Here is a 27,547-nt window from a genome sequence, read left to right as displayed (position 1 = left end):
CTCCATCCAAGCAGGGGAGAGCTGTGTTCCTGATAAGAGGCTTTTGTCCTAAGAGGAACCAACTCAGCACTTTCACTGCACAGGATAGGTGGGGACAGGCTGCAGCCAGACAGTGCAAAAGGTCTGAAAGCACACCCACGAAAAACCCAGCAGGCATCACTTCCACCTCCCCTGGAATAAATTCTCTGCTGCTCAGAAAGGGTTGTGTGATGATGCTGTCAGGGAAAAGGTGAATTTAATGGAGCAAAGTGGCTTAACAACACTTCTGCCGTACCCACTTTTGTGGGAAAAGCATCGATTCCTGCTTTGTGTGCAGGAGGAGAACCTCAGCCCCTGGAACGGTTTCAGGCTGCAGAAGCAACACTTCATGAGCTGGGTCCAAGTCCTCTGTCCCTGCTGCCACAACCAGCAGAGACTGAAGGGCAGGATTTTCCAAAGAGGCTGAAAGAAGGTAGCTGTCATGACCAGCTGAAGCCATCTCCAGACTTACTCACATCTACAAGAGCCCTTCAGCGCTCGCACTGCTTTCGTGTCATCGACACTGCTGTGCCCTGAAATCCAAGTGTTCCAGTGCCACATGCCAGCCTCCCCCACTTCTGACCCTTAAAATACTCAGCCTGGCTCAGCATCCAGGGAAATTTTAGCAGTAGCTGATTTTGTTGTCAAGTAAGACTGTTTGCTTTGGTTGTGAAAGTGAGATTCTCTCATCCTCTCACGATGCTAGGAGCCGAAATCAGACAAATCAGCACTGTTCAGAAGGTTCCCTAAAATGCCAAGGCAAAAAAGCATCATGAAGTGCAAGAGGACGCTCAGCACACACTCTGCAGTGTTAGCTCCACCATACCAACACTGCTCAGGAAGCTGGAAAGCAAACAGGAGCGTGCAGCTGCCTGCTCCCATCGGAAGGGAGCCATGGAACACTGCTCCCTCCTGCTCACCGGAGCAGCCCCGAGCACAGCAGCGCAGCACGGAGCTGACACCAATGCTCTGATGGGGCTGGGTAGCTCCCAGGCACATAGGCTGTACAAAGAGATGGAAATGGGTCAGGGTCCAGGAGCAAATTCCCAGCTATTAATCCATGTGTCAGGGGGACTGTCCAATACCACCAGAGCTCTTTCAAAGGGAATTTCTACACGGCAGTGGCAGGGGAGAGGCTGCTTTGGAGGCTTTGCAATTGAGACAGAGCAGGATTTAGGCAAATACACGTTACCTACAACCGAGGGGCTTGTCTTTCCTGAAGTGCACAGATTTCTAACAGGATTTCAGCCACTGCTCAGCTAAGCTAAAGCCTGAGCAAAACTCTGTAAAGCTCAGAAAGTAGCTGCTCTGTCCCCTTCTCCCTCTAACATGCCTGGCAGGCTGCCCTCCAGACTTTGCCTGGGTTCAGACAGTGCCCATCACGTTATCATGAGTCCTGTGCTAGCCCTCATTAAAACCCTGGGCTGCTGGACTCTGCTTTTATTCATTTTCTTAATGTGTTTGTAGCCCACAGACTTCAAAGTGAACTTTCCAAATGTGAATGCTAAAGGCACAAACAACTGAAGGCAAAGGGGAAAAAAACCCAACCAAAAAACCACACACAACACATTCATTATTTCTCTAAAACTTGACAGCATTTGGGGGCTTCTCTTGTGACTCTGATGGTCTCTGGTTGCTGCTGTGCTTCAAAACGTGACTTTAAGATGAGTAAGGGTGGAAATACTGTGGGAAACAAAGCAGATGCAGCATTTACTTTAAAAAGCAATTATTCTGATTTATTTAGGGGGCACAGAAAAGCAGAGTAGCTTCAGGAGACATCTCTCTCTTCTCCGCAGTCCAAGAAAGGAGGTTAGACTTGTGTGACCGAGAGCCCCAGGAGAGCAGGGAGCAACCACTCCCTTCCTCTCCTGTTCAGCTTCCCTCTGCCAAAGGAAAATCCATTCCTACAGTAACTCAGCACTGGGCAGGTCAGAGGAAAAAGGGCAGCACAGCTTCTGTGAGCATGGATGGCTGCCACATGCCCCCAGTCCAGAACAAGAACCCAAGATCTACCAGAGATCTTGGAGACGGGAAGGGAATTCAGCATCAAGTTCTTTGACCAGCTCCAGTCACCTTCCTCTGGGTTCTAGACTTCTTTCCCATCTCTTCCACTGTTCCAGGGAGCAAAGTGCTGTACAGTACACATGTATGGTACAGGTAAAGCTCTCTTCTGTCTCGTGGGAAACAAACCTCTTCAGGGAGAAGAGTTAAAAGAGACCTAAGGCTTTTCTAATCATTTTCACCAGCTCCTGGAACTACACATTTTGACACCAGACTGCTTGATCAGGCAAAAATAAGAGCAAGTGCTTTGCCTAAGTAGCATTTTTAACCCCATGGGAAGGAGGGGAAATGCAGGCATGTGTCTGAGAGAGCTGCTCACATAGAGCACATAGCTCCCACATAGAGCACTCCAAGTAAGCCAAGGCAGCCTGCAGCAGGAACACTGGATTAAAGAGAGGAAAGCACAAATTCATGTACACAAAGTCCAACAGCTAATTCCTGCTGGACAGTAAGTAGAAGGTCACTTGCAACAGAAGACCAACCCCTCCCCACCATCTCACCCAAGAGAAGTCCCAAGAAATGCCTGCTGGCAGAAGCCAGGTTTGTTCAGATGAACTGCACCAAGCTCTTCACAGGAACATGAGGACAGTGAGCAGTGGAGGAGGGAAGGCCATCTGCCACCCACAAGGCCTGACAGGAGATGGCAAACTCCACCTTCACTGTCTGACCTAGATGACACAGGATGAGAGAAGGAAATGAAAATCCCCAACTTCCAGGTCTTTGTGCTGGGCCTGATCCCCCCACCTCCATGGACTCATTCCCAACAGACACCAGCATTCCTAGACCTGCAGGAAGTTCAACTGGAGTTTGGCATCTCTGGCACTTAAGTCATTAAGTGACACTGGTTGAGTGCAAGCCTTTCTGTTTTGGGATGCAAAAGGACAACACAGAGGGAAGCATTTTGTTGCTTGCTGTGAAAAACTCCCAGGGATGACAACAAAGCCCAGAGGTATCTTTCTGGACACAGAGAGACTGAAAATGCATGTTTATACTGGTGAAGCTGCAATGGCTACAGCAGCAGCTGTGGGGTCAAATCATCCAGCACTCAAACCATTTTTAAATGGAGTGGCAGGGGGGAGAGTAAAGCCCTTTCTTTCCCCATTAATTATTGCTATTGCATAGGGTTTAGAGATAAACACAAGAGGGAACCAGGATGCAAGATGGAAACTGCTAATGCAACAAGTTATTTAATTAGCAGCATAATAGTGTCTGCCCATGTATCAGTGGAATGCTCTACTCCACTAATACAGCTGCTAAGCTCACAATAGCACCAATGCTGACGAGAGCAGACTTGCTTTGCAGCAGAAGCAGATCTGTCCAGGGCAGCAGCAATTCTGTCCCCAGATAAGATCCACTGCAGTGAGATGAAGCCACTATTCCTATACCTCACTGCTGAGAAGAGTCATCAAAAGCTCCACTTTGTTGTTTAGCTCATTGCCTGAGTTCTGAGTGTTTGTCTCTACTACAGAACAAGAGTTATGGCACTCACATTTATTTTATTGCTGTGGATATAGCCTCTGCAGAAACTGAACAACAATGTGTGCCAGAGGACAGGTCCCCAGACACTGAGGTCTCCCAGCCAGGCCAGAGTGTAGGACTGGCCCAGCCTCCCCCAGAGCTGACACAGACTGCACGTGTGCTCATGCCTGCATTTCTCCCCACCTTCCCCTCTCAAAGCTAGGCTGGAGCTGAGGTGTTCACATTTGAGACACTCCATGACCAGTTAAACTTGATCTAATCTTAACTCATTCCTCCTGAAGCAATCAGTGCTGAAGGGAGATAGCTCACTGGAAATCTTCAGATGCCAGGTTTGAGGTAATGACAGTCTCGGTTTCCACCTTTGCTACTGCTCCTTACTCCAACAGTTTTGATTTCCATGCAATCCCAGGGGGTATTTTAAGAGAGGAGACTCTGGGTGGAGTTTCCTTATGTGCTGGAACTTCAGTCCTTGCCTGGCTGAGGAAAACTGTCAGGCCAAACACCTCTGACAGATGGATGCTGAGGCCTCTCTCCAGGAGAGGCCAGACTCCTAGAGAGATCTGTTTCTTGCTGGCAGACATAACAGCTCCCTTAAAACAGATGTGAAGCCCTCTGATAGCATTTCCTGCTGCTACAAAATGAGATTGCAAAAGAAATTATCACAAGAGGCTCCTGAGAAGCCAGGGTCTTCTCCCAAAGAGGCAGGAGACGAAAAATCAACCCCCATGTGGCCCCACATTGATGTGTGACTCAATTACAGATTAAACCAGGTCTCAGAGTTGAGACTCCTATCTGTGTTTTGCCTTGAGCTTGTTCTTACAGCTATAAATCAGACTGAAAGTACACACTTGCATGGGGAGTTCACAGGGCAGCTCACCCTCTCAGCAACCCTGCTGCCACTTCCTCCTATTCCAACTGTAAGGGCCAACCACTGAGACACCCAGGGAAGCCAGGAAGGCTCAGACCTGCTCCACTTCGTGCTCCAGTTGTTCAGGATTTGCAGCAGTTGCAGCAAAACCCCTGATGATTCACTGTCCTTCATCCCTGGCAGTTCCCTGGATAATAAATGGGAACAATATTTTATTTATGCCCAGGTCATCAATTCTAAGGCAGAGGAAGCAGCAGATGAAAAGAGAGTTATTTCCATAAAGAAAGTGATGGATTAGGAAAAAAAAAATCCATTTTTACCCTGCCAGGGAATTCTAAACAGTTCTCAATTATTATCTTTTTCCTTCTTCTTTTTCTGGAGCAGAATGAAATTATTTTTTAAATCACACAGCAATTAATTGCTGTTTAAACACAATTACACAGGGAGGTACAAATCACCTTGGGCTCATTCTATTAAACAACCACATCCTGACTAAATAAGAGGCCTGATCCTGACCATCTTCAGATCCCATTCCAGGCAGCAGGAACTGAGGGAGTAGGGTGACTTGTAGGGTAAGCCCCAGAGGGAGCAATTACATGGGACAGAAAGACCTAATCTAGGCAGCTGTACTACGGACTAGGCACTGCAAATACTCATTACACAACTCAGGTTTCAGATCCTGACTTTTTCCTGCAAAGGGCATTTTTGTTTGTTTATTCCCCTCTCAAAGAAAGGCTGCTCAGAGCTGATGAGAGGTATTCAAACCTCAGCCTTCGAGACCCATTCCCTTCCTCCCTGCTGCAATAGAGGCCAGGCCAGCAAGGACAGCAAACACCAATCTGTCTAGTAAAGGTCCTGGGGATGGGTTTGATTGCAGGAGCTCAGCTCTGCCTAATCAGTGCTCAATTTCCTGGTCAAAACCCTGAAGGAAAAGGCTCCCATTTAACAGCTTTGACGACACATTGTTCTGCTGTGAACTGAAGTGCTCTCAACCCACACTGAAGTTTAAAACTGCATGAAAGCCAAGAACTGCAAGACACCTTACCCCAAATTCACAGCAGTGGAATAGGAAGCTAAAAAACGCTAAGGACTTCTCACAGACCTGTTTTGCTGTTCATCACCTACAGCCTGGACTCCAGCAGCACTTGCAATTAAGAGAAAGCTTTGAATAAGACCCAAAAGTGACAATTCATGAGGGAACAAGAGCTGAAAAGCAGGATCCAAAAGCTACTGGATAGCTTCTAGAAATGTGCCTAAAATTGATAAACCTGGTGCATAAAGAGCTAATAAATGAACAGAAGCTTACTGTGCAGTGCTGAGCCAGTAAGGCTTAATACAATTATGAAATGTGTATGCTGTAATGCAAAGCTCTCACTGCTGAGCCTCAGGCTGGAACAATGAGACCAGCCCTATTTCCATCCCTAAAGAGATGTCAAAATGCTAAAGATACTGAAGACAACCACAGATATTATATAGAACTGGGGGGAAAAAAATGAAACTATTACACCATGATAAAGTTGAATCTGTTTAGCCTATCAGAGATTGATCAGGAGTGACCTTGGTTACTCCAGGGTCCAGGGAGAAGCAGCAGGTACTGTAGATCTGCTCCATTAGCAAAAGAAAGCAAATAATGGCCAATGATGGGAAGCAGAAGCCAGACAAATTTAAACTCAAAGTCTCTCATTTTTAATAGTAAGGATGATTAACCACTGGAAAAAAATGACTGAGGGGAGCAGTGAATTTTCCCCTCTTGAAGTCTTCAAGACTAAATGCTTTTTTTCTGAAAGATGTGCTGCAATCCTGATGAAATCCACTGGCCCATGCTCCAAGGGAGGTCAGATGGGATGATGTGATAGCTCCTCCTGGCCTTAAGGGTTCTCCACTGTGAAGCTGGGAACTTAAATTCATCCTTGGGAAGAAACAACATCTACTTTTAAAGCAAGATGAAACCCCATGGAATGAAAAAATACTAAGAGAGGGATACTCACCTCACCCCACAGCTTTTTTGCTGGGATGGAACTGCAGTTTTTGCACTTGACTAGTCTTGGACACTAGTGTATGCACATTCCCCCCATCCAGCAAATTACTTCACCTCTTCAAGGTGACATACAAATATCAGCTGGTTCATGAGACATAAAGCACTAAGAACATTACACACTGCCTTGCCCATGTCCTCAGGAAGAAGAAAAAGAAAAAGCAACCTCAAAAAGCCCAGCAATTGCTGCTCATTTCCCTTAGACACGGTGCAAATTGCTGCTGACTGCACCTAACCATGGTGCATCAAGCACTTTGAAACAGCTGAATTCATCAACAGACCTGAAAGCCAGCACCAAAGTTTCAAATCCTCTTAAAAGCCCCCAGTTGCAACATGGAGCAAAGTTTGATGCTTTCAGCGTGCCATAAAGCTCACCCAGAGACTGCTGAACCAACAAGCTCAGGCTCCAGCAGTCTGCTATCCTGGGAAGCAGCTAGGCCACAATGGCTGGGAGCAGGTTTGCTTCTAGACCTTGCAACTCCTGTCTGAGAAGATAGAAAAGAGAGCTTCTAAGTGTTCCCTAGCCAACAATCCAACCCCCACTGGGAAAGTCAGGCACACACAAGTTCTCCATTTTCCCCAAATTCTCTGTGCTGCAGGAGCTGCAGCCTTTTGTGTTGAAGGACTTCACATTCATGTTCAGTAAGGGTCCCATGCAGACATCAAAGGAAAACCATTAAACTTCCTCAGCAAGCCTTAGGCTAACTTCAGAGGATACATCACTGCATAATGTTTAGCAGTTGGATCACAGCAATTCATGAAGAAAAGAAACTGCAGGACGCCCACAAGACATTCCCTACATATTTCCATAATCAAGGATTTTTTCTGCTGAATTACTGTTCACAGAGCAAAGGAGAAAAAAAAAAAGGCAGCAGCCAAGACAGTTACATGGCTGTGTCTGGCCTGTGCCTTTCTGCTCCTGTTCCCATCCTTTTCTACTGGACAGCAGGTTTATAGCAGTTCAAACAGGAAAGGCTGACAAAGAGTCTGAATAGCACAGAGTGGGTAGAAACCAGCATCACATCTGTCACTGAGAGAGAAAAGATGCCATTTACTCTGCTGAATGTCTATCACGTTAGCTGTTCCCCCAGGCCCCACCAGAATATGATGCAGAAGGCACATTTCTCAGGAAATGCTCTTCTGACTCCATCCCTGGAGAGGTTTTGCCACCATTGATTATCAAATACATGTTTTTCATAAACACTCTGAAAAACATGTTGTGCCTGGGAAGGAAAAATGTACCAACAAGTATCTTCCACTTATTTTATTGGCAAGTGCAAGGCACTGAAATATGCTTTTGAAACTGCAGTTGCCTGGCATGGCATTTCTGCCTTTACAGTCAAGCCAAAGAGGATTAGGACACACTGTACTGATTCCTAAAAGCAGACAGTACCTGCTCCAAAGCTTTATCTTCCAAGCAGACTGGACAAACCAGCAGCATTTCAATTGTACAGGTGTGGAAAGAAAGAACAAAGACATGAAGTGACTGACTGAAGGTCACACAGGAATGTGTTGCAGGGCAAGGCTGAGCTCTCAAAGTCTCAGTCCACTTAGGCACTGGAAAAAGCAATGAAACCAGAGTATGTACTACATCTGGCACAGATTCCTAAGTGATGCATTGCTGCAAGGGAACAAGAACCTCCACTCATGTTAACCCAGACACCAGAAGGAACATAAAAAGGAGAACTAGTTACTCACTCCACCCAATCTATCTGATCACCTTATATTTTCTGAGTCAATAAGACCTCTCTTGGCCAGACGACCCAACCCACAATTTAGACCTTATTACAAATCAGACACACAACCACTTTCTCCCTCCAGCTGCAGAAGATAAAAGGCCAAGTAAGCAGGCAATATTTTGGTAACTGGCTTCATGTAACAGCTCTGGATTTTCTTAAAAGCCTCCACATCGATTCTGTCCTTTAAATAGCAATGGCTTATTGAGGAACCTTCTACTCATTTCAATGCAGAAGGTTCTCCTTAAGCAGACAAGAAAGCAAAAGCTGCCCTGCCAAGGAATGTTTGTCAAAAGTTCTGGATACTTAGTCCTAGCAAAACACTTTCAAGTCAGTAAGCTAACACTGCTGCTGAAGGGCTAAGAGGGGAAACTTGGAGATGAAGAGGAAATAAAGTATGGACTGAGACAGAACAATACAGGGATTCAGCTCCAGCCAGCATTGCAGCCAACAGTATGAGCCACTGCTGCAGTTTGCATGTATCCAAATGAGCTCAAGGCATGCAAAGCAGCAGAGCTCTCATGTGGTCTCTGCACAACATGGGGCAAAAGGCACAGAGGAATTAATTTCATCAAGCCACATCACCAACACCCTGCTGTTACATAAAAGCCTGTTTTCTAGGGAACGTTTCCAAAGATGGTGTCATTTGGGCTGGTTTGATTAAAGTGACATAGTCAGGTTCAAGATGAGATTCACTGCAGGCTAAGCAGCACTCTGGTTTGACAAAAAATCTCCCACTCCCTTTTTCAGTTGCTTCCTTCCATTTGCCACATTTTCATATGGAAAACAAGCACAGCAACTGCACTGCCTGCTTCTTGGATGCTAACACAGGGCTGTGATGAAAGATTTGCAGAAAGCCTCGGGGAGATGTTGGAAACCCAACTCAAACAGATATAAAGATGACTATTTAACTTTGCCTGGGAAAGTTTCTACACACATTGGAAGCTCATGGAGGCAGAGGCTGCCCTTCTGTTCTTGGTTTGAGAGCTGGTTGTACAAATCATGACTGCACACTTTTCTAAGGTTTTTAATGCTTATTAAGGTTTAGAACTCTCAGAAACACAACTCAAAAACCTCAAACCCTTCGCATTTAAGTTGCACAGCCCACTAGTGCTTCACCAGCAACACAGTCCCCAACACCAGGACTAATTTACACCCCAGCCTACCACATCCTTTTAGAAGGAGCACTGCACCACACTGGAGTTCAATACACACAGCCCTGTGCTGAGCTTTCATACCTTCCCTCTTGTGTCCGTATTTTAGCTGCCAGCATTCCTGGTCAGTTTCTGCATGCCTTGACAGCTAGAAGTTCGCATTCCAAGCAGTCTGCAGCACCGATGTTGCCCTGCTGGAAGCTACTTACCTGCAAAGCTGGAAGGAGCATGGACATGGAACAAGGAGGGGGAGAGAGTGTCAAAGGTGAAACCACTGGACATGCACAGCCTTATGTTTTCCCTGGCTGGGGATCAGCTAGGTCAAAAGAGAAAGCAGAGCACAAACTCTAACCTACCATAAAATCAGTAAGTAAAAGAAGCCTCCTTCTTTAACCAATAAAGCACCTTCTGTGTCCCAACAAAATCCAGCTGGTGACACCTTTCCCAAGAAAAAGGCAGGGGAGTGACTGCCTCCTTTCACACTCTCAAGTGAGCACAGGAGCCTAGTGTCAGACAGCTAATCCAAGAGCTTGAATGTATTTCACATCCAGACCTTGGCACAGACTGCTGTTGACATTTACATTTCAAAACATCATTCTGTTGAGGAAACGAACAACCTTCTCCTCTTTAAAAGCTTGAAGCTTTGTGGTCCTCAAGGACAGCTCTGCTAAGAACCACTGCAATCGTACCAGAACAAGAGGCCCAGAATGACTCAGAGGTGATAGCCTAATAGGATGCCCATCTATTGGAAAACTGCAAAAAGCAAAATCCTGGCAGTCTGCAACCAACATTATTCAGACCAGAAAACTTAACAGCCATTATTTGGCATGGAGACAACATCCCAGAGGTACACATCAACCTGGCCCATGCAGAAACCAACATTTAAAAAGGAAGGACACAGCCTCCAACAGTAGAAGACATATCTGAGCACAGAGAATCCAAAAGGACCTCCACAGCTGCTAGGATGTCAACTCTGCAAGGACAGATGCCCTTGGTGAAAGGGGACACCTTCTAACCTTCACTGTGCAAACAGGAAGAGGGGAAGCACTACACTTTCTAAGGAACAGAGCACCTCTGTCCCCTGTGCTTCTGGCTTTCCCTGAAGGCTGCTCCAAGAAGCTGAACCAGCTGAAGTTTCAGGCACACACACACACAGAGCTCACAGGGCAGTTTCCTCTCATCTCAGCTAATAAATCTTACGGTGTGTCTGTTTTTTCTGAACACAGATTTTATAAGCTGAATAAACTTTCCGGAACAGTAGATTGCCAAGGCAGCCAAAACCTGGTAACTTGATGCCTGGCCACAGCCAGGCACTGCAGGCTCCAGTAGACACTCTGAGAAAGTTTAGTTTTCACACTTCAGAAAGAGATCCTGTTGCTGGTCTGCTCCCTCTGCAAAGTTCCTTGATTTAATGGCTCTGAAAGCTTTTCATTCACCTTATCCTCAGGACCCTTTCTGATCAACAGACCAGAAGAGGGGACAACATCCTTCCACTCTTCCCAGCTGACAGCACATCCTACCATACATCCCTTGCTTTTTCACTGCATAGTGTCCTGTTAGTAGACTAGCAAAAATATGAGTGTTAGAGCAACAACTCCTCAGTCTTTGGAAAGCACCAGAGAACCGTCCTTTAGGTAAGGACTTCAGTGCAGTCGCTGGTACAGCTCAGAGTTTAACAGAGAGAACATTCTCACACACTTCAGCTCCAAACCATGACCACCCTTTGGCTACGCTGACAAGCATGCACATGAACTGGAAGTACTGAGAAGGTAATTTACACAGTCCTGGCCATCAGCTAGAAAGCTGGAAATGAGGGAGGACGCAAGACCATGGGAAGAGACAGACCACCTGTGTAAGCACTTCAGAGGCCCCAGCTGGGAACCCTGTCCCCTACAGCTATTTCCATGGCCTCTCAGAACAAAACTGGCAACTCACAAACAGGTCCTGTAGGCTGAGAGCCCATTTTCCAAGCAAAATCTGCAGTGCCAGCTAAGGCCAGGCACTCGCACAGCAGCTGACCTGCACCCTTCCGCTCCCCAGGCGGCAGGCGTCCGCCAGCACCTGCGGGCGAGGCCAGGCACCTACCTTGGAAATGAGCTCATCGTGGTTGGCCAGATGAGCCCTGCAGTGAATGCAGCTGTAGGTCCTGTGGCACGAAGGCAGATACGCCTGGAAAGTCTTGGACCTTGTCATCTTCACCATTGGAGCCACTGAGCGCTGGGTGAACTCTGGGGTGGCCCAGGAGGCACTCCCGCAGGACGGGTCGCACGGGAAACACCGGAAGACACAGGTAAAGGCCGTGGTTTGGCAGGGGATGGGTGTGGGGCAGGCTCCACACGCTGGTGACCGCTTCAGAGGAAGAGATTCCAGCAGAGGGAACGAGGGACTTGACGCAGACCTAAGTTCAAAAAGGGAGAGAGACAGAACACTCAGCTCACAAAGGCAACAACGGCCCCCTAGCCCACGGGACGACCTAGGGTTCGCCAGAGAGAGCAGGGAAGAGCCAGAGCAGCCAGGAGACAGGTATGATGGCTTGAGGATTGCATCAAAGAGGACAGGTTTTTATTCACAGCTCAGCCACTGACTTGCTGACTACTCTCAAAGATTCCTGTCTCTGGTGTCTACCGTCTCCCTATTGCTCCAACACTCACAATCTCTTTTCTCCCAACACTTAATGGAACTGGAAATGACTACAGAGGTGCAAAGATGATGTTTTTCATCAAGCCTGGTCTCCCAGACATCTCTGAGGAACTGCACATCAAGACTTGACTCTGCACCACCCCTTGAAGAAGATAGGCTCAGTTAGCTGAAGTTGGGCCCCAGAGTCAGCCCTGCCAGCTGCTGCCCTGTGTGACTCACTGGCGAGACACCCTGGGAGCCCACGGGAAGGCTGGGAGCTGGACCTGGGTTTCCTCAGCCACCAGAAAAGTGCACGAGTCACCAAACCAGTTCTTCTCTCCCATCTGCCCTAGTTTCCACAAGGGAAATGGAGGAATACTTCGTCACACTCTCCTTTGTAATTCCCTGCAAGCTCTGAAGGAAGAAGTTACTCTTAAAAGTGTACTTTAGTATTATTTTGTGTCATACTCAGAATATCTGACAGCAGTCAAAGCAAGAAACAGCCTCCAAGGACTATTCCTGATAACAAGAGATAGTTAAAACGCCGTATTCAGGATGGGAACAGCTTTTTGCCATCCAATGGCATCTGACAGAACCTGCAAGGCACCCCTCAAGTCTGGGTCTTTTTTGTTGTTGTCTGAAATCAGTTTTTCTGATCCAGTATCTATAAGAGTTTCATTTTGAGGAGGGAAGCAGCACAGCCCATAAAGGAAGCAGCTCCCTTCCCTCCCTGATACATGGCGTGCATGCATGCTCTAGAAATTAATCATGAACTCTGGCTGCTCCTCCCAGGAGGATTTTCCTTTCCATAAAACATGTGATTCTGCTCAGTTTCTGAGTCTCTGCATCAAACACTAAAGCAGCACCACCACCACCCAAGAAACACCCAACCAACTGAAAAAGCAAAAACCAAACCAAGAAATAACACCACCCCCACCTCCCACCACCCCCCAGACTGACCTGCAGTGGAAATTTCTGAAGTGGACAAAACAGAAAAATACAAGAGCTTAAGAGCTGGTCTCTAAGCTGGGCTGAGTAACTTGCTGCAGCACAGCTGATAATCTTGCAGGTTAGAATAAAGCCAGCCCAGGTCAGTACGTGGCTGCACTGCTAAAATAGCTGCCTGGAGCTCGCGTGTTAAGCTGGCTTTGCTGTGCTCCGAGCAGCAGCCACGCACCCTGCGGAAGGTAGGCTGCAGACAACAGCTGGACTAGGGCTGTTCTAAGCAAATACCTCTCTGGCTTGCTAAAGGGGAAGCTGTCAGAACAGCAGGACAGAAATCAGAAAGTCAGTTGAGGAAATGAAAGCAAGACCCTAGAAAATCATCAGAGGCAGCCCTGTAGAACTCACAAGCATCCCACCCAGGTGTTAGCACGCCCAGTGTTAGAGAGTCCAACAGGGAGCTATGAGGATGGTGAAGGGACTTGAACATCTCTCCTTACAAGAAAGGCTGAGAGACCTGGGGCTGTTCAGTCCTGAGAAGAGAAGACTGAGAGGACACCTTATAAATATCTGAGGGGTGGGTGTCAAGATGAAGGTGCCAGGTTCCTCTTGGTGGTGCCCAGTAATAGGACAAGGAACAACAGGTACAAGCTGGAACACAAGAGGAGAAACTTTACTGGGAGAGTGATGGAGCACTGGAGCAGACTGTCCAGAGAGGTTGTGGAGTCTCCTCTAGAGACTTTCAAGACCCACTTGAATGTGTGTCTGTGTGGCCTGCCTTAGGCCATCCTGCTTTGGCAGAGGGGTTTGGACTTGACCTCTAGAGGTCCCTTCCAACCCCAAATATTGCATGATCAGACAGAAGTACCCCACAGTGACAACACCATCCAAGTCATAGTGAAAACAACCACAAAAATCAGGCTGAACCCATTACTGCCATTTGCTGGGAAGCCTCATGTGTGAGCACTGTCAGACAGTGAGATCTGCAGAACACCTCCTCACTCTGGTACCAAAGCACCATTTATGGAAACCTCTGGCTCCAACAAATCTGCTCTTAAGTCCTCTTGTCATTGGTAAGAAAGATTTAAGATGTCTAAGTTGCTTTAGTGTTTCTGAAGGCATCACCCACTGCTCCTCCTGCCAGCTGGACAATCCCTGGAAGCTAGGCACGCTCTCTGCAAGCTTTCCAGTGAGCAATTCCTCCAAGCACTACATGAGAGGGGTGTCATGGGCTCAGATGGTGCAGTCAAAGCTTCATTATGACCCTGCACAGTGCTCAGCAGGAGGCAAACAGCAGCAAGACAACAGGACACAATTTTTTCCCTTTTTATGATACATTTTTTCTTCTGCTCTCTAGAAGGCATGGGGGGAAAAAAAAGAAGTCTTACTCATCTGGCCAACTGCTGATAAAGCATATCTCTCATCATCATAGCAGTCAGCACTCACAGAGCACTTTTCATCCTTAAAGCTCTTTGCAAACTCTAACTAATCAGATTAACCTTCCCCAATTAAAGTTACAGGGAGAGCTTTGGAAGACCCATCCTGACACAGAAGGGCTCCCTTCACAGCTTGTTAGGAACTAACCCTCCTCTTATTCAATCAAAAGGGATCTTGCCAGAAATTTCTCCAGCCAGCCTGTAGCTAAGCAGACTGCCTGTGGACTGTTTGGTAGACAGCTGCATCTCTGGATGTCAGCAAGATTCCTCTTTTCCACTCACTGGAGGAGTAAGAGAAATCAGGCAGCCCTCACCTGTCTGTATCCTGCTCCACTTCTCCATGTGCACCAGAACTTTCTTGAAACTGGGGAAGTTTTGCATTGACAGCATTGTTTTTCCCTCTGAGATGAGGAGCACTTCCAGGACTGAACCCTAAGTTAGCACCAGGCCAAGATCAAGCAGCAAGCCAAAGCAGAACCCTTCCTTGTTTCCTGCTGACTAGACATAAATCAAAGCAACACATCCCAGCCTCCCAGAACTAACCAAGTGCCAACCTTTACAGTCACAAGACAACAGAACCATTTCCAAACTTCAAGTCCCTGATTCAGCAGCTGATATGCTACATCCCAGCTGTAACAGAGCTCAGAACCTGGAATTTGTGAGCCATGTGCTTTGTCCTCCAAGTGCACAGACGCGGAGGACTAAATGTGCTCTTCCTGGGGCCAAATGCAATTGGATTCCAAGGCAAAGCACCAAGACCTGTCTGAAAGAAATAGATGCATTGGACAGACCATCCTTAAAGCATAAGGAAGGACTGGCAGTCACTCTACCTGATTTCTGAATGAGAAAACAGACTGTGGCTAAACCTTAGAAGCTGTTAAATTTGTAGCAAAATGGTGTAATCCCCTCTTTCCTTCCCTTCAGCATGGACAGGTAAATAAACCAACCACCAGTTGTACTGCTTCCCTCCCCTCTCATGCTGCCATGCCAAACATTTCTTTTCTGATCAGCTGCCTAGCACAGCAGCACAACAGCTGGGGACAACAGCCCACGGTGATCCTCAGAGCCAAACATAGAATTAATATAAAAGCAATCCCTTAATTTGTTGTTTGCTGACCCTTCTCTGTCCAGGCCTCCAAAGCACCAATGCTTCACAACAAGTAAAACAGGAAATACTATGACTGCATTTATCTAACAGAGAAATTAACACATATACACACACACACAAATTACCTGCTGCATGCAGCTTTCTGCAAAAGCATTTAACAAGCACTCATTTATTTGACCTCGTAACACATTTAACATCAGCAAAAACATTCGACCTTCTAGAAGTGGACAAAAAAAAACCCCAACATCCAAGTGATGATAGCAGAGCACAGATTAATTGCAATTCCTGTTCTCACTGTGCTGAGAAGGCAAACCACACTGATCTCTTTGCTTAAGGCAGGGGAGAGAAGAAAGATTTGAGAGCTAATATCTTGGTGGGAAACCCAGGTAAGAAACTGCCTTGAAATCTTCAGATAAGCTCCTCTCTGGTAGCCACACTTTATAAAGGCACTGCCTTTGTACAGCTTTCAGCCTGAGTCTGAGCTATCAAGAGTTCTGTCCTCATCCTAGTGAGAGATACAAGGGAAAAACAATAGGAAGTGCATTCTTACATCCTATGAGCACAGCTAGTAGCTTGTAAAGACCCACTTCTGTCATCAGTATCATCTCAAAATGTATTAGAAAAAGGATCTGTGACGCTCAGCAATGCAAAACCCAACCTCCTGTATTTTTTCCTGGCCTCCTAGCAAACACATTTGAATGAAAATACATTTAACAGCTAACAGTGCACTCATTCTACTGCAGAACAAAGGCACGGGGATGCTTTTGGGCCATGCACTTGGGTTTTCAGAATGACTTAATGTTCATCAGCCTCGCTGACAGTGGCATTAGTGGAGCTATCCCATTCAACTTAAAAGCAAAGAGATGCTTTGACTACTTTATCATCATGCCCAATACTGTTAAGAGAGATAAGCATCTGTCACCAGCAATATAATCCAGTATTTTTCTTTTATCATTCTTCAAGGGAAGTTTATCTCTGGGATGGATGCACTCAGCAGTCAGTCCATGAGAAGCCAGAAAATTGGTTTAGACAAAAGGAAAGGGTTCCAGGGACAAAGCTGATCAGCATCTTTTGCTGTGGCTATCAGTGAGAGAATCAGCTGAAGGTACTTCCTGCATGCCCTGCCTATGCTGGAGCTGCTTCATCCTGCTGCGGGTTAGGCAGATGCCGCCTCCACGAAGGAAAAACCACGACACACATTTTGCTGTTTGAACAACTTTTTTGGTTCAGTACTCAGCCTCCACCTATCCAACAGCCACTTTTCACATGAAGCTGTCAGCAATTCAGGAAATGTTAAAAAGGCAGAAATGCCAAGTCTGTGCCAAACACTTGCTAGACAAGGCTACTGCTCGTACACGTCCATATGCCACAACGGCAGAGAATAAAACCCATCGCACCCAAGTCTCCTTTTGCATAAACCCCATGTGCCACGCAGCTCAGATGCAAATGTTCCTGCTCATTCTGGTAGGACAAACAACAGGTTTGTTGGGTCTGAGAGTCTGTTTTATGGATTATTTCATTTTTAAGGACAACTTTAGCCTGTTAAGTACTTACTAGGACATAGCAAAGGCTACAGAAAGCTGCCTGCAGCAGGTCTGAAAAGCCCCATCTATTTGGAAACCTGACCTTTCTTCTTTGGTGTCTCTTCTCATTAAAGAGAGCAAGCTGAAGATATGCTGAGTGCAATGAAAACACAGGAGGAATTGGGTTCAGGGGGTTTTCTGTTCCTACAAGGTCACAAAGGGCAGCAGCCTGTGTTGCTCTGGGGCCTTAGCACAGTTCTAAGTAAACACCTGAGGTAAGCACACCTACCAGTGTTTTCCTGATAGGGGAATTGCCTTAACATTGCTTAATACACTGCAGGTTGCAAGAGGAAAGCTGGGCTCTCTAAGGAACTCAGTCTGGGTTTAGTGCCCAGTTTTGCTGGTCTTTGCCCTAAGGAATAAAAGAATCAGAATTGCAGGTGCTGACCCCTCAGAGGCACCTGCTAAGGTGCTTTCATACTCTGATGATGTAGTGCTGCAACACAAGATCCTGGTTTGGGGCAGCTGTGGAGGCTCTCACTACCACGCATGACCGCAACAGCTTTGGAAACGATGGAAGTCAGATCATCTGAAGGTAGAAGGGTAGGATGTACATTGTGAAAGGCCCTGAAAGAAAGGACAAGCATTCTGAATTTAAACACAGAACACATGGGAAAGCCAAGATAGGAGTTTAAACAGCATATGGGAGTACACAATGTACCTTTATTCCTTTGGTGTTAAGTTTCTGAAATGCACCAATTTCAAACCCTTTCGAAGCTAAGGTGACACTGCAGACAGCTCAGCACTACTAGCACCATCAACAAAAGCCATTACTGATACATGAACCATGAGCATCCTTCTCCAAAGCTCCTTGAGCTCATTCTCCAAACCATGCAAGCCCTTGGAGACAGGAAAACAGGAGAAATGGTGGGAAATGACCAGCAGAAATCCACCACATTTCCTTTTATCAGATACATGCAGATAACTGTGCTATAAATACAGTAAGGAGCAGGTCTCTCACTTAGACTGCCCTTTAACTAGAAACATGTCTCAGCCCCTTTATTCCTCTGGTTTACCTCCTAGCATGCCACTTCGTTCCTGCAAGCTCAAGTTCTCCCTTCTGCACACTGGAGACAGCACCACTGGGAAACACTTTATAGTCCTGGGGAAAAAGGATCTGGGTGGATAGATGCCAAAAGGAGATAGTGGTGGAGAAAAGCACTGAAGACAACTGCCAGGTAACCACTAGAGGGCATCCAGAAGAGGTCCAGCAAGAAGCGATTAAAGATCATCTGACCATAGTGAACCAGGCACCAGGCCAGGCAGGCTGCACCTGCCGTGCTCCACATACCACAGCCTGCCCGGCAGGGAAAACACCAGAGCTACGATTCTGCTGGAGGGCCATCAATACTCAGCTGTCAAAACTGCCACTGCAATGACATTAATCATATTTTAAAGGTTGGGTTTATTTTTTTTTTTTTGGTTTAGTTCTTAAACTTTTTTTTTAAGCTCAGCAGCTGGACTCAGTCCATGGTTCAGCACAACTCTTCTCCTCAAGAAGAGACTCAGCAGCCCTACAACAAACCTCCTGGCTCCCTTCTCTCTGAGGAAGATGTTTTCTGTAATGTGGAAGGTACATAAAAATGAAGTGAAACTTAAAAGGAGCAAGCAGCAAATCATGAAACATACTTTTAAGCCAATTTTTTTTTCTCAACTCTGTTTAGCTTTGTCATCATAGAAGGGCTCAGGTTAGAAGGGACCTTAGAGATCATCTACTCCAATGTCCCCACCATGGGCAGGGATGCTGCTCAACTAGACTGAGCTGCTCAGGGCCTCATCCAGCCTGGTCTTGAACACCCCCAGGGAGGAGGCATCCACAACCTCCCTGGGCAACCTATTCTAGAGTTCCACCATCCTCAGAAGAACTTCTTCCTCAGATTCAGTCTAAACCTACTCTCCCTCAGCTTCAAACCATTCCCCCTTGTCCTGCTGCTAGAGATCATTATGAAAAGTCCCTCTACAGCCTTCCTGCAGGATCCCCTCAGGTATTGAAAGGCAGCTCTGAGATCCCCCTGGAGTCTTCCCTTCTCTAGGCTGAAGAAGGTCAGCTCCCTCAGCCTATCCTCACAGCAGAGGCGCCCCAGCCCTTGGATCCTCTTTGCGGCCTCCTCTGGACTTGCTGCACCAGCTGGGTCTTCCTTCTGATGTCACTGTATGCACTATCCTAACGTTGTTTTTAATAAGCCATTTTTTTAACACTTCAAAAAAATTGTACTTGACACAGCTCATTTACCTTCTGCCAATGTGAAGATCAAATCAAACTTTGAAGTTTCACTTTGTTGGGTTTTTTTTAAACAGCTAACATCCACACCAGTGGATTGTCACATTCTCAACTGCAACCACATGGAGAGAAGCAAGTCCAGAGGACTCCAGAGTCCAAAGCAAAAACTTTCTTGTGTTGAACTACAGCACACAACTGACTGGAAAGCACAGGGACAGGTTAATGCAGTTCAGTAAAGGCAGTGCAGAGAGGCTTCTTTCCTGACTGCAAACTACAGAGACCAGATGACCATGAGACCTTTCTGACTTTATTTACAGATTTCAGGCTGGAGTTGCACCACTTGAGGTCAGAGCTGCTAACTCTTCTCTCCCAGCAATTCAGAACAAAACAAACTGTTCACAACAATCTGCTCAGACACACCACAGACACCCCTAAGAGGCAGGGAAGGGAAATCCTTCTGGAAATTTTAATCCAATTCTTCCCTTTGCACAGGACAGCTGTCTGCCCTGGCACAGGACAGCGTGGACAGACTTCATCTCACAGGGCTGGCTTCAAAATCCGTTACCTTTTCCGGGCCTGTCTCTGAAACCACACAAACAGGGACTGCAAGATTCAGCCTCTACCAAGGAATGACTGACACCTCTGGCTGAATTCTCTTCCCACTCTCCTACGAGTTGCCTGGCAGCAGTATCTTTGCAATGCAGAAGAGCCTGCGCTGCTGATAAGAAGCAGCGTGGCAGGGATGATAGCTGCAAGCTGCCCACCTTTGCTTTGCAGGTACACTCCATCACAGCAGAATTCAATAACCATTTACAAGAGGTGCCAGCATGTGTTACCAAAGGCAGGAGGAAGCATACGTGCAGAAAAGCATTGGGGCTGGCCAGAAGAAATGAGAAACAAGCCAGCACTTACTTCTGCTCCTACCAGCAAATCCCACTTGTGCCACAAATAAACCAAAACTGCCAACTGGACTAATTTAAAACAAAAAATGACTCAATTTCCTCCTTTACATTTCCTGAAAACTCCTTCCAGCATCCCCCACGATGGGGGAACAGTCCTTCAGCTGAGCTGGCCAAGCAGACAGGAGGCACTCGAGTGAGGTAAGAGCAATGGCTCAGAGTCAGACACAGCTCTTCAGCTCACAGCCATCCCTCTGCTGAAGCAAGCTGCATGCTCCATGAGATGACCACACTATGAGCCACAGATCACGGACATCACTCTGTGCCAACTTTGTGCATATGCAAAGTGAAAGACCACCCTCATCTTGCTATGGTAGTACCAACCTGAACTGAAGACAGCACAGAAACCTTCCTCCCATTCATCTGACCAGTGACTCACAAAACGGGAACACTCTATCTTCCCAACTTCTCCTCCTCATTGTTTCAATTGTAGAACACTCTAGCTATCCAAATCATCTCACAGCATGACATTTTTTGGTGCTCCCTACATTACTCTATTATCTTTCTTTCTGGCAAGTGTAGGTATGACTAGGATTCAATTAATTTGGCCTGCTGGATGGATCATCTGTTTCCCTGATAAAGGCTGAGCACTGACAGGGAACGGGGTGAGAACATTTATCTGCTGCAAGAATCCTTCCAATATCCTCAAAGTCATTTCTAGCTGAAATAAGGATCTGCCATAGCTGCCTGTCATGACTTACTGTTTCCAAGCTCCCCTTGTCAAATCCTCTGCATTTTTATCTGCTTATGAAACTCATCTGCTCAGAGACTTCTTCCCAGGAGCATCTTTAACTAGCCTTGCACTGCCCAGAAGCGCATCTGTCACGGGAGAGACAGTGACTTTATTTTCTCCTCCGGTATGCCTGTCTCTTTTGCTGAGTGAAGCTAAGGATCAGATGTTGAATTCTGACCCACCTCTGCCAGCAACACTTCTTATGCAGCAGCTCCTCTATTAACAATGTGCATGCTTCCCGTGGCAGCTCAGTCATCACCCTTCCAGCTCTCATTTCCACTGAAGGTACAGCAACCCATACGCCAAGTGGACAGAGCAAGGTGAAGATTTATAGCTTCAGTCTTCACATGACAGTTGTTTTATAACCAAATCTGGTTTAAGATGGGTCAAGTCAGCTGCTACCTTGCCAGTTTCTGTCATAAGTTTCTCCTGGATATCCTCACTAGCCTGCACATTCCTGCCAAGCTATGTGAACTGACTCACCTCTTACAGTTCTGAGCGTACCAACACATGCTTGAGCTGGGAGATCCTGGGATTCTCGATAAGGCTACCCCCCCCGGTTAATTATTAACTCCATCTTTTTTTTGTGATGCTGGTCAATCTGTTTCTAATAACATCTTATTTGAGCCATCCTTTAGCAGTATTTCATCAGTGAAACTTCAATCTTCCAGAGCTCTGTGGCTGAGCTATGCAACACCTAGGTCACACCATGCTACACTTTTGTCCTCATAATGAAGTCACTGCCAACGTGAAACAGGAGAAGTGAGAGCGCAGCTTTGACACCGCTCTGCCCTCCCTCTCAGCAAATCAAACGTTCTCTGAAGGGCAAATTCAAAGAATGGTTGGCTTTTGAAACCTTCAGTAGCCTTTGCTTGACCTTGGGAGTTTATTTCACAGAATCACAGAATTGTCAGGGTCAGAAGGGACCTCAAGGATCATGTAGTTCCAACCCTCCTGCCATGGGGCAGGGACATCTCACACTAGATCAGGTACGTGTCTGTACATGTCTCAACTGCTGTGAAAAAGAGAGTCAAAAAACCTATGTATTTTCATAAGCCACTAAAACATCACCCCTTGAACATGCTGTACCAACACCAGAGCAGGTGTAAAAGGAACCATCTCCAGCTGGATGTGTAAACCTGCTCCAGGATACCGGAAGGTAGCTCTTACTGGTTGCATTCCCATAACTGCCAATGACTCACGCCGCCTGGCACTATCATTTGTTAAAGCAAGAGTGAAGCAGGATAATAGCTATTTACTAAAAACAGGGGAGTGTGATTAGCTTTAATTAGAATTGTCAAGTGACTTGAGATTGTCAGGTACAAGAGGCGGGAGAACTAAGTCTCATTACTTATGTTATTTCCTGCAGCCGTAAGTGGCTTGGCCAGTCCAGTGACACTTCCGGAGAGCAAGCTGCTCCCGACACATCCTGAATCAGCAGCTGAAAACACTCAGACAGGCCTGGCAGATGTGGCTGCCAAGCAGACGGTCACAAAGCCAGAGCAGAACAACAATCAGCTTAGGTACTGCAAGACAGCTACCTGCCCTGACAAACGGGGAACAAAAAGGCAAATAAGACAAGGCAGAAAACAGACCTAGAGAGAGCCAGCTGCCAAACTCCACGGAGGGTGGCGAGCAGGGACTGATGAGGCCAACAGGGAGTGCGACTCAGACGCAGGACGAAGCACTCCTGAGCTGCAGCCTGCACAGAAAACTGCATTTTCTTCCCACCAAAGGAGACAAACTATAAAATGTCTTTGTTTGGGGGAAAAAAGAGATCCAGATCCTCAGTCAGCACCATACCACTACCAAACATACTGATTTACCAGCAAAAGATCTCTTCTAAAGAACTGAAAAATCCTAGTCAGAGGAGTCCACCTCTTTGGACTCTCCTTGGCTTCTGGAAGATAAAACAAAACTATCCTTAGCCTTTAGCTACTGTGATTACATCTAGAAGGCCAGACTATGAAATTAAAAATCACAGAAAAGAGGGAACATTCTGAAGGACCATCTTAGAGGTCTCTGTCAGGGAGGGACAGAAAAAGACAGCTGTATGTTTTGCTGTGTGGTTTCAAAGCAATAACCACTCTGCTAACACCTTGTTGCCTTGCCATCACCCATCAGCTTCAAAGCAGTCAAGAGAATGGAACCTTCTCCATTCCAGACTCTACTGTGTGATCCCTCTTCAAGCCCACTGCCCCAGCACTTCATAGATGATCTCTAGCAAAGGCTTTGCTTCAGTTCAAGCAAGCAAAGGTTTACCAGCTAATGACTGCTGAGCTTTACTGCTGTTTCTTCAAGAGGCTTCCACACACATGGTCAAAGGCAAAGCTGTGATGCAAGAACAAGAAATAAATGGGTTTTACTCCTCTGCAATCCTGGCAATACTTGGGCCACACCAGATCAAGGAGCTCCCACTTTCTATACTGCCAGGCAGGACCTACACCAGAGTGACCAGTTCCTTAATTAAATTCTCTCTCAGCAACAGGTATTCACTCCATGAGTCAAGGAGCCTTTGAGGGAATGTGGATTTACAGGTAGTGATGCTGTCTTCTTCAATACAACCCTGACTCAACTATCCACACCAAACTGCAAGAAAAGGAAATCACTGATTCAAAATCTGGGAATCCAGAAGAGACATGAAAGCTCGCTGACTAGCAGAGTTTTGCCAGTTATTCCAATCCTGGCACCATGAAAGACACACCTACAAAGAAATATTAATCAAACCCCCCAAAAAGAGATAGAGGAAAGCATCTGACATCTTCGTCAGATGAAAGCAATGTCTCTGCCCACCCTACAGCATTTCCAACTTCAACTCCAAAGCACAAGGCTCATTTTAAAATGGTCTTTTAGCAAGACACAAGAATTAGGGATCCAGTAAGAAAAGGAGAGCATCTCAATTCTCTATTCGAGCGCTGCCCTGAGACAGCAAACAATGTTGACAAGAAACCAGAGGCGTGGATCCCAACACGATGAGATCTTAACATCAGTGGGAGTGCTCTGCAAGAATGAAGTCACAAAATACATCCTCTCCAGGCAGAATCCTCTCATGGATTACAAGCAGCGCTCTCTCAGTATCTGCTTGTTTACAAGCACCTAACTCAGCAAAGGCCTCTCTGCGCTACCCAGCATAAGCTTTAAGTAACTGTAAACACATTAGCAGACAATCCTTATCTGGAGCGTTGGCCGGCCCTGAGGAAGGCAGTTGGAAGGCAGGTGCAGTCTCCTGCCCCTTGCCTCACTATTGTCTGTAAGATGAGAACACTAATTTGATGGGCCTTCCTCTTTCTTAAGACAAGAGACCAGAAAAAAGCAGGGACAGATTCACTCCAGTAAATTGCAGGGGAAGAGGATGAGAATTCAGCTTCTCTTTCTATGCCACTAGAAGAACACTTCTAACTGGAACATTTCAAATTGTTTTGGTTTCAACAATCAGCATCAAAATCTGCAGCTACAGACCCATAGCTCACTCCATGGCTACTTCTGTCATCTCCAAACTTCTCTGGCTTATCTGGATGAAACCCAGAAGTGCCTACAGAGAAACACAAGATAAAGGACCTTTGACATTTCACCTTCTGACCTGGGACCTTAGCACAGTGTCTTGCAAAAAAGGAAGCTGCTACACCCTTATCAGAGGCTAGAGCAACACCACAGACCAGCTGAGTTCTCCCTGCAAAGGACCACTTCAATGCACCATATGCAGAAACCACCTGCCTTTGATGCCAGGCATCACCCAGGGCTGAGGATGCCCTCTCCACAAGCTGATCCAAGCGTTCTATCGTCTCTCTTTTGCCACACCAGGCATGATGTCACTTCTGTAGCACAGAGTCACAGTCTGCAGCTGGGCAAGGCCTGGTCTCCAGGGACTCCAACAGCAGTGTTGGTAAATAGAGCAGTGGCAGGGCGCTTCTGGTCAGCAGCCAGCCTTCTGAGCCGTGCTGGCAACGGTTCAGGAGGTGTCCCCAGCAGCCGGGTGAGGATGCTGTACCTCTCCCTGGAGTCACAAGCCTAAGCCTCACGCACGCCTCTGTGTCAGGCACGGATCCCACCTGGCGCTTCAGGCTTTTATTATGCATTTATACGCTACAGCAAAACGTCTGGTGAAGAAGGATCATCCTCTACTCCTGCTCCTCCTCCGGCGCTTACCTGGCACCGCCGGACAGCCCCTGCCCTGCTCCCGCAGGTCCCTCCTGTTGAGCTCCTCCCTGGCCAAAAGCGGCCGGGGCCATCCCAACCCTTCTCACCTCGCTCCGGCCACTCGCCTGGGCTCGGACCTGTTGCCCTGCCCGCCTTCAGCCCCTCGCCCGGCCCAGCAGACAAAGGCCGCTGCTCGCAAAGCTCGGTTCGCCCGCTGCCAGCGCCGGAGGGGCACCATAGGCCCCCCTCCCTCTTCCCTGCGGCTCCCCCACTCCACCAAGTGGCTGCGCCGCAGGGCAGGTGACCCCGAGAAATCGCCCCCTGCAACCCACGCAGCCGCCCCGCTGCCCCACCGCGGCGGGGGGGGTGGATGTGGGGGAGAACGGGGGGACGAGCAGAGGACGCAGCTGTGGCGCAGCTCCCTACGGCGGCCTCACCCCGGCCCTGCTGTCCACCCCCGGTCCCGTTGCCCGACCCTCGCCCCCCGCCGCACTCACTCGCCGCGGCGCGGCCGTCTCAAGCGCGTCCCCAGCGCAGACGGAGCGCGGCCGCCGACGCGCACCAGGCAGCCCCGCAGCGCCCTCCCCCTCCAGTCAGCTCCCTCCCCTTATAGGTGCTCCCGCCAGCCTAGTGGTCCTGAGCGGCATGTCTGTACACCAGTCACCGCCCGCTGGCACATAGCAACACCCCAGCGGTTGGCTACAGGCAGCCACAGCCCATTTTTTCCAGACCAATCAAGAGGCGGAACCGGCCCGGGCGCTCCCGCCCCTTCCCGGCGCAGGCAGCAGCTGGGCAGACTGCAGCCAATGGGGACAGTCCTGGCGCTGCCGGCGTGGAGCGCGGGGGGGGGAATAACAAACAGATGCGGAGCGTCTTAAAGGCGCAAGCGGTGCGCTGGGGCGGGGGGGAGGCGGCGGTGCACGGAGGCGGGCGAGGGGCACTGCACCAACCGTGCCGCATCGCGCCGCGCGTCTGGCCCACGACCCTGCGGGAACCACAACCCTCAAACCTTTTAATGAGAGACCAGTTTGGGTTGCTCAAGCCTACAAACACTGAAATGTCTCCGGTTGGCAGATAAAACTTTGATTTTCAGAAGGTCTTCAATGACACATGTTCATCTGACTCCTCGCAACTACAACCAGGGGAGCACCCTGCTTGGGAAAGGCCCTGGTAGAGAAGAGAGGGGTAGGGGAAAGGGGGATAATCCTATCCCCTTTCTAATAGGCTTATTTCTTATTTTCTGTCTTTAACAACCAAAGCCATCAGTCTACACGCAGTAAACATAAGGCAATGACTGCTGCCTTCTTTATACTGTCTTTCGTGCCCCAAGGGATAAGTTATATATCTTATTGGCTTGATAGTTTATTCTTGTCCTAACATTCAACTGCTTTAGCAAATTCTTAGTATTTTGAGCAATTCTCAGGTCATTGTTTGCATTCTGCTCCATATCTTAAATACAGGGACTTGAAGGGGCCATACAAGATAATATTTCTTAGTTGTCTGTCATACTCTCTTTTATTATTTATTTATTTTCACCTGGGGGTAGAGAAACAACATTCTAGTTTATACCATGAAGTGGAAAAATTTCTTCCACAGAATCAAAATACATCCCTCTGCTGCCCTTACTGAAACAGCTGCCAGGTCACTAAGGGATTCTACAGGCTAGATTTTAAAATCCAAGCTGACATTTGCCCCTGTGAGCTACTGCAACTACCAAGTACAATTTAAATACTCTATTAAGAAAGAATAAAGCAGCATGGTAGTGAGCAGCTGCTACATACACTCAGATGAAGGAGGAAATTTGTCATGTTATCTTTAGATGGCTACAAGAGCAACAGCAGCCTACTTTGAAGGCTTACTTTAAGCTGCTTCTTTCCTTAGATAACCTCCTTCCTTCTCAAGCCCAGCAGTGAGAGCCAACACATGAATGTTCGGACCACCTCACCAGTGCTAAGTGAAACCACATTTAACAGATCTAGACATGGTTACGTGCAGAGGAAGTGGTGGGAAATAGTGCTTGAACTTTGAATCACCAAGACTCCAGAAAAGTAACCACAAGTACCCAAAGTTGAAACCATCAGCAACATAATCTCACATCATCTAGAGGCTGCTGTGTAAACAGAGAGGGTTCCCCCCCCAAAAAGAAGTGAGTTGCCCTGCAGAGTATTCCGTTTGCTGCTAAAAACACATCATCATTTACAAGGAAAGCATCAAGATTCTTTACATATATACAAAGCCCTCTGTTGTTGCAAGACTGCATGAGGATGGTGGTTAAGTGGAACGGCACTGATGTAAATTCAGCATCAGGATGGAAATCCAGGGGGTTCACACAGATTTCAAGTTAAAAAAAAAAAAAATGAAGCCAAAATATCTTTAAACTATGTGCTAATCCCTGTCATGTATGAAAACTGGAAGCTTTTTAGGGCAACAGTGCTTCATTAGCAGCATTTCACTCACT

The 27,547-nt window shown here is 47.3% G+C and overlaps 1 protein-coding gene across 1 annotated transcript in view; it reads right to left on the bottom strand.

The window, feature by feature from the left end:
• YPEL2 (yippee like 2) overlaps positions 1-25,687 on the bottom strand; it is a 40,086-nt gene extending 14,399 nt beyond the window's left edge. The window contains exons 1-2 of the mRNA XM_054166213.1: positions 25,587-25,687; positions 11,437-11,749 (exon numbers count right to left, since the gene is read on the bottom strand). Coding sequence (XP_054022188.1) covers positions 11,437-11,553 — 117 coding nt within the window. The 5' untranslated portion in view covers positions 11,554-11,749; positions 25,587-25,687. The remainder of the gene's footprint in view (positions 1-11,436; positions 11,750-25,586) is intronic.
• Positions 25,688-27,547: the final 1,860 nt, after the last annotated feature.

The sequence above is a fragment of the Dryobates pubescens genome, chromosome 13, assembly GCF_014839835.1.
Source record: "Dryobates pubescens isolate bDryPub1 chromosome 13, bDryPub1.pri, whole genome shotgun sequence".
In the NCBI taxonomy this organism is placed as follows: domain Eukaryota; kingdom Metazoa; phylum Chordata; class Aves; order Piciformes; family Picidae; genus Dryobates; species Dryobates pubescens.
This window is presented reverse-complemented; position numbering and strand designations above follow the sequence as displayed.